The sequence below is a fragment of the Apis dorsata genome, unplaced genomic scaffold (genome assembly GCF_000469605.1).
Source record: "Apis dorsata unplaced genomic scaffold, Apis dorsata 1.3 scaffold_223, whole genome shotgun sequence".
Taxonomy (NCBI): Eukaryota; Metazoa; Arthropoda; class Insecta; order Hymenoptera; family Apidae; genus Apis; species Apis dorsata.
In genome coordinates, this window is record NW_006263505.1 from 1 (window position 1) to 8,197 (window position 8,197).

At 19.6% G+C, this 8,197-nt stretch overlaps 2 protein-coding genes across 3 annotated transcripts; both read left to right on the forward strand.

Moving 5' to 3' along the window:
- The first annotated feature begins 129 nt into the window (after positions 1-129).
- LOC102671128 (twinkle protein, mitochondrial) lies at positions 130-2,541 on the forward strand. The gene is made up of 7 exons (XM_006615395.2): positions 130-379; positions 449-681; positions 773-1,457; positions 1,548-1,792; positions 1,888-1,988; positions 2,072-2,291; positions 2,360-2,541. The coding sequence occupies exons 1-7, from the start codon at positions 130-132 to the stop codon at positions 2,480-2,482; spliced, it is 1,857 nt and encodes a 618-aa protein (XP_006615458.2). The 3' UTR covers positions 2,483-2,541.
- An 864-nt stretch (positions 2,542-3,405) lies between these two features.
- LOC102671269 (glycosyltransferase 25 family member) lies at positions 3,406-7,132 on the forward strand. 2 transcript variants are annotated; one of them, XM_031510393.1, is made up of 11 exons: positions 3,406-3,511; positions 3,727-3,859; positions 4,483-4,711; positions 4,849-5,191; positions 5,260-5,379; positions 5,495-5,684; positions 6,084-6,158; positions 6,233-6,290; positions 6,371-6,498; positions 6,606-6,809; positions 6,933-7,132. In XM_031510393.1, the coding sequence occupies exons 3-11, from the start codon at positions 4,691-4,693 to the stop codon at positions 7,105-7,107; spliced, it is 1,314 nt and encodes a 437-aa protein (XP_031366253.1). In that variant the 5' UTR covers positions 3,406-3,511; positions 3,727-3,859; positions 4,483-4,690; the 3' UTR covers positions 7,108-7,132. The 2 variants fall into 2 exon arrangements, with proteins under 2 accessions (XP_031366253.1, XP_006615459.1); XM_006615396.1 differs by lacking the exon at positions 3,406-3,511 and having other exon boundaries at positions 3,672-3,859.
- The last annotated feature ends 1,065 nt before the right edge of the window (positions 7,133-8,197 follow it).

Sequence of the window (8,197 nt, forward strand, 5' to 3'; positions counted from 1 at the left end):
TTTAATAAAAATAATAAAAATTTAATATACAATATAGAAATGAATATATTATAAGAAAAAAGTAAATGATAAATTTTATTTTTATTTTGAAGAAAATTAATAAAGAGTTATTTTTTTTATATATTTAATATGTTATTTAAATTATTATTGCAAATTTGTGCTCAAAAAACACAACACATTAAATATTTTATTAGTAAAAAATATTTTCATATAAATAATGAAGAATTTATATTGAAGAATATATCTTTATCACGTTTAAAATACTTTCTTAAACAACAATGTTCAAGTGTTGTAGAAGGACACACATGTTTTATAATAGATTGTCCTCTATGTAATACTATAAAGACAAAATCAAAAATTTATATAAATAAAAATACAGGTACATGAATTTTAAAGTTAAAATAAAAATAATTTTATAATAAAATTTCATTTAAGAAATTAATTGTAGGATTTTTTATATGTGATAAATGTAAATCCATGGGTTCCTGGAATATATTGGAAAAAATTTTATTCTTAAAAAAATCAAATGAAAATCTTAAGGAACTTGATATATTAAAAATTAAATGTAATTTAAAAGAAAATTTTATAGAAAGATGGAAACGTGTAATAAATGATTGCCAAAGCATACGAGATCTGTCTGCAGAAGAATACAATATTTTTCTAAATAATTTTTCATTTCCTGTAATGAAATAAATTAAATTTATTTTATATTGTTATTATATATTTATATTGTTAATTCTAAAAATATATTTTTTAAATAATTTTTTTATAGCATGTTTTACAAAAGGATATGTCACAGTTAAATTGTTTTTATAACAAAACAATCAATGTAATATATTTTCCACTGATAGGCTTAAATACATCTATAGTTGGATATAAATTATTTTCAACTAAACCACAAAAGGAAGAAACAGTTCCTGCTTCTGAAGTTAGTGGATGTATTGAATATAGACGATATCATAGTAAAAATGATGGTACTGCTATAATTGTGAGCACAATAGATGATTTGCTAGCTATGATGTTAAAACAATCTGCAAATATAATTATATGTCTTCCATATAATTTAAGAAGTTTACCTCAACAATTGTTACCATATATGGAATCATTCAAAAAGTTAATTTTATGGTTTGGAAATGATGAAGTAAGTTGGTATACTGCTAGACATTTTGCAAAAAAGTTAAACGAGAAAAGATGTTATCTTATTAGACCAACAGATTTACAACCTCGACCAAAATTAGCTGCTGAAATGAATTATGATTTTAATAATATTCTAAAGAATGCTCAGCCTTTATGGCATAAAAGTATAATTACCTTTCAAGATCTTAAAGAAGAGATCTTAATTGATTTACAAAACAATGATAAAGTACAAGGAGTAAAATGGAAGCGATATACAACTTTAAATCGTATATTAAAAGGTCATAGAAGAGGTGAATTCACTGTATTAACTGGGCCAACTGGTATATACAACTGTAATATACAATATATAATATATGACAAATATATACAAATCAAGAATCTCATTTCTATGAATTTTCCGTTTTTATTAGGAAGTGGTAAAACAACCTTTATGAGTGAATATTCTTTAGATTTAGCAATGCAAGGTGTCAATACATTATGGGGTAGTTTTGAAATAAGAAATGTAAGATTAATAAGAACAATGTTACAACAAATGATAGGTGTACCTTTAAATGAAAATCTTGAAAATTTTGATACATATGCAAATGCTTTTGAAAAATTACCAATTTATTTCATGACATTTCATGGTGAACAAAATATAAAAATAGTAATGGATGTAAGTACAATTATAAATACAATTATAAAAATTAATTAATTTTTTGTTTGAATTTAAAATTATGATATATTTTATTATATATGATATATTTATAGGCAGTTGAGCATGCAACATATGTACATGATATTGCTCATGTTGTAATTGATAATATTCAATTTATGATGGGAATGACTAATGATTCAAAATATGTAGATAGGTATTATAGAATTATCATGTGGAAATGTATGTTTTATCTAAAATAATATAATTGTTTTTTATCTAAAATAATTACATTAATAGATTTTGGAAGCAAGACAATATAATAGCAAAATTTAGAAATTTTGCTACTGTATACAATTGTCATGTAACAATGATAATACATCCACGAAAAGAACATAAAGCTGAAGAATTGACAACATCATCGATTTTTGGAAGTGCAAAAGCAAGTCAAGAAGCAGATAATGTACTAATTATTCAGGATAATAGACTTACGAGTATTCGAGGCAAAAAATATTTGCAAGTATGTAATATAAACAAAATCCATAGAAAATTATTTCAAATATATTATTTTAAAATATATGCTTATAGGTAGCTAAAAATAGATATAGCGGTGATTTAGGTATTATGGTATTGGATTTCGATAAATCAAGTCTTAGTTATGCAAAATTAAAAACTAAAGAAAAAAAAAATCTTAAACTAAAAGATGAATGAAGTAATAAAATAATATGAAAAAAATATTGAATAAATATTATTTTTGAAAATGATTATATTTATTATATGTTTGATTTATTATAATCATTAAAAAAAATTATAAAATTTATTGGGATATAAATATTATAATCAAAAATTAATTTAGAGTTGTCAGGAAAATCTGAATATTAAAAAAGCAGAAAAATAAATAAATAATATAATAATAATGGAAGAAATAATAATAGTGATGGAACTTATGAGTGGCTTTAGAAATGGAAATAAAAAAATAACAGATATTATATTTGTACTGCATTTTAAGTAAAGCATAAACTTTATCTAAAAATAAATTTGAATGAAAAAAAATAAGAATTTTATTGTAGTTATTTTTATCTATTATCGTTATCTTAACAATATTATTAATACTACCGATAAAAATATTAATAATCATAATTTTATTATTAAATTAAATTAAAAAATTATCTTATATTTTCGAAAAATTTGATAAATAATATATAAATTATTAATATTATTTTTTTTTAAAAAATCTATTTTTTGTTTATTAATTGCAATTTCGATATTTGGAATATTTTTCAGATTTTTTTTTTTAATGAAAATATTATAAAATTAGTTATTATCATTAAATAATTGCTGTATTAAATAAAAATATATCACATGATTAGTTTTCGCCAAAATGATTATATTTATTACATGTTTGATTTATTATGAAAAAAAATTTAAAAAAATTATAAAATTTATTAGAATATAAATATTATAATCAAAGATTAATTTTTAATACAAAAAATTTTATGATATAATTCTTTAAATATATAATATATCAAAATTAAGAATTTTATTATATCAGTAATGATAATGTAATATTACATATTTTCTTGTCAAATTTTGCTACAGGGAAATAAACTATTTTGATGTATACAGTTCATCTGGCAACTTTGTATCTGTTCATCTTCTGTGGATAAACAAATACGGGGCATATGAAAATTATTTAAATAAAGTTTGCAGTTTGCAGCTTTACCGACAATCATGTCTAATGTGGGTGGTAAAATTTTATCAGAAGAAATTCAATGATTAATATAGTGAAAATATGAAAAAACGTGTATAGGACACTCTTACTCATTTGTGTCTTTTATTATATTAGTTAATTAATAACGATTAAAGATAAAATAAGATATTAAAGAATTTAAAAATAAAAATGAAATTAATAAATTTTATTAGTATTATTTTTGTATTTTCTATTATGTTTTTAGAAAATTCTAGCCATGATTTAAAAAAGCCAACTGTTTTAATAATTATTTTAGTACGTAATAAAGCACATACATTACCGTATTTCTTGACTTTTTTGGAACGATTGACTTATCCAAAGAAACGAATACATCTCTGGTAAGTACATATATATCATAACCTTTTTTTGATAAAGTTGTAAAATAAAAGTTATAGAAATTATAATATATAGATGCTTAATATAATTAAAATTTAAGTTATTATCTTGATTATATCTAAGAAATTAAAATATAAATCTAATTTTTTAAGTTATAATATTAATAAAAAAAAAGAATAATTTGTTTTTCAACTATCATGAATCTTACATAAATTGATCTATAATACTTATTTTACTTAAATTATATTTTAATAAAATATATTTCGAATGAATCAATATAATAAAATTATTGATGAATATAATAAAATTATGAACAACTAAATATAATTCATCAATAATATTTTAGATTATCATTGATTAAATTTTTTAATCATATTGAATTGTATCCAAAAATTGTAATTTCCCGCTGTGATAGATATTAATTGATGCGCAATCAACAGATGAAACATATTTATATTTTATATTTAAATCTTTATTTACCATCATAAACATATATTTTATTTTTTAACATTTATATACATTTTTAAATTCGCAAATTATTTATTTAATTGAATAATTTAATTTAATTATTATATAATTGAAAATTATTTTAATTAAAAATTTAAAATATATATATTTTTAAAAGGATACGTAGTGATAATAATATTGATAACTCAATTGAAATATTATCTGCATGGTTAAATAATGAAAGTAATAAATACCATGGAGTTCAAATAAATTTTGATGAAAAATCAAAAGGATTTGATGATGAGAACGGAATTACAAATTGGTCGGCGCAAAGATTTTTGCATGTGATTAATTTGCGCGAAGAAGCGCTTAAGGCGGGAAGAAATATGTGGGCAGATTTTATTTGGGTAAAAAATTAATTTCTTTCTAATAAATTATTTTTAATGAAATAGTAATCTTTTAATTTAAAATTTTTTTATTTTTTCAAATGTTTTTATTATTGTTTATTATTGTATTATTAATTTTATTTTTTATTCAATTTCAGATGCTCGATGCGGATGTTTTTCTAACAAATCCAAATACTCTTGATGAATTGATCTTAAAGAATCAAATTGTAATTGCTCCATTGTTAAAATCTGATGGCTTATATAGCAATTTTTGGGCTGGAATGACTAGTGATTATTATTATTTAAGAACAAAAGAATATGAACCAATTTTGTTTCGAGAAAAAAAAGGATGTTTTAATGTACCTATGATTCATAGTGCGGTTCTTATAGATTTAAGAAAGCAGATTTCGGATCTTTTGACATATAATCCGAAAAAATTACATCAATATAACGGTCCTACTGACGATATAATAACTTTTGCTGTTGGTGCTAATAAAACTGGTAAATTAAAATTTTCCTAAAATTAAATTTCATATTTTTTTCAATAATTTTTTTTACATTTATGTTAGGTGTGCCATTATTTATTTGTAACGATAATATTTATGGATTTATTATGGTTCCATTAGAAGAAGAAGAAACGATCGCCGAAGATTTACAAAGACTGACTAATATCAAAACAGAAATATTATGTAAGTTAAAAGTAATTTAATTTAAAATAGAAAATAACGAAAATAAAAATAAAAAAAAAGTTATAATCTTATTCTATTCTTATCTTCATTTACCATAAAATTTTTATTTTTTTAGCCGATAATAATGATCTTCCATTGTCAATATATCTCAAAAAATTTGTACAATATCCTACTGATGATACATTACAAGTGGATAATATTTATATGATAAATCTTTTGAGAAGACCAGAAAGACGTAACAGGATGCACAAACTTTTTAAAGAACTTGGAATTCGAGTGGAAACACATGATGCTGTTGATGGTAGGTAAGTTATGGACACAGGAATAAATTTATAGATATTAAATTTATATATATATTACAAAAAATATATAAAATATAATAAAATATATAAGAATATATATCTTTTAATATTGTAATATATATGTATATATTATAAAATATATATATATATTATATATATATATATATATATAGAAAATAATTCTGTCATTATACGAAAACGCTATTGCCAAAATATAATATTGTAATAATAAATGTAATATCAATCATATTTTAATGTAATGTCAATGTTGAAATAATAGTATTTATATGTGAGAAACGAAAATATAAAAATATAAACAAATGTTGTCATCGAATATAGCGAAAAAATTAAGTAGCAAATATTTTAAAAAATTTTATCTTATAAATTATGTTTTTTATTTAGGGCGTTAAATCAATCTATTCTTGAAAAAATGGGAATAAAAATAATGCCAGAATATACTGATCCCTATCATGATCGGTAAGTATATGATAAAAATTGAAAAATTGAACTCAAATAATATAAAAAATTAATATTAAAATATCAAATTATAGCCCAATGACTATGGGTGAAATTGGTTGTTTTTTGAGTCATTATAATATTTGGAATAAGGTAATTATAAAATTCAAAAAATGAATTGTTTTAATCAAATTATATATAAAAATTATATTAAAAAATCGGAAAATTATTAGGTAATAGAAAATGATTTTAAAAGTGTCATTATCTTAGAAGATGATGTTCGGTTTGAACCATTTTTTTGTCAAAAGTTAAATTACATTTTAACAGAATTGAAGGATCTTCATTTAGAATGGGATTTAGTGTAAGTATTTAACATTTAAAAAATTTCATTTAATATTAATTAAATACCAATTTTATGTAAATTACAATATTTGATTTTGAATCAATGATTTTAATATCTTATATTAGTTATTTGGGAAGAAAAAAATTAGCAGAAAATATTGAACCTTGGATTGATGAATCAAAATATTTAGTACAAGCTGCTTATAGTTATTGGACATTAGGATATATTTTATCTGCAAGTGGTGCAAGGAAATTAATTGAAGCAATGCCATTAAAACAATTGATACCTGTTGATGAATATCTTCCTATATTATCTGATGTTCATCCTAGGTAAATAAAAATTTAATAAAATACCTTTTATTATTTATTTATTATTTACAATTTTCAAAATATATTTTTATTTATTTTTTAACTTTATTGCAATATATATATTAAAACTATTTTTTTATATAGGAAAGATTGGAAAATATACTATCCAAAACGAAATTTAGTTATACTTTCTGCAAATCCTTTATTAATTTATCCAACACATTATACAGGTGAACAAGGATATGTAAGTGATACGGAAAATTCTACAATTATATTCGATCATCAAAATATAAATAAATCAAAACGAGAAGATTTATGAATAAAGATAAAATGTCATAAACAAATGATAATGATGCCATAAAAAACATATTTGGCAATTTAAATTTTTTCTTTAATGGAAGAATTTACTTTCCATGACAACATTTATAATCATTTACATATTATATTAAAAAATATCTACTAAATCATAAAAATTTTAATAATCTTTTAAATTTTTGTATTTAATTTAAATGATATTTTGTATTGTATTTAATTTGTTTTAATATATATATATTATATACTATAGTATTATATAGTATTATATACTATATGCAATATAAATGTATGCATTTACATTTTTTATATGTGCTATAAAAAAATTTAAATTTTTTCTATAGTAATGAATATTTTAATAATGAATGTTTTTTAAATAATTATAATAAATAACCATAATCATTATAGAATAATAAACAATTTAAAACATAATACAATTAAAAATAAAATGAAATCCAATTTCATTTAAATGAAATTCAAATAAACAATTTATATATTAAGACAAAATTTAAATTGTGTTGAGATTGAAATTTGATTTAAAATAAAATTAAATTTTGTTTATGATTAATTATATTTGATATTTATAAATTCTAATCAAATACTATTAAAAAATAAGATATTGTTTAAAAATAAAGTTTGATGTTTATTATATATGTGTCTATGTTTTTAAATAATTTTTTTTTTAAAAATACGAAATTATTGTTCAATAAAATATTCAATTTATTTTATATTTCAGATGTACTTATTCATTTTTAAAAGATGTAATTTTATTTAAAAAATGATTAAAAATTTTTTAATATAAACAATATAACCTCATATTTACCCGAAATTTATATATATATATATATATACACTTTATTATTTTAAATATTATTTAATTTATTACTTACATATAATTAAATATAATTACATATAATTACATATAATTACATATAATTCATAAGATAATATTAAATTAAACTTTTTTTTAAAAACAATAAACTAACACTATATCGTTATATTAATTATAACGTAATTATAGCTATATGATACACAATATTTATAAAGTTTGTATGTAAATAAATTTTATCAAGTTTTTTAAATAAAATTACATCTTT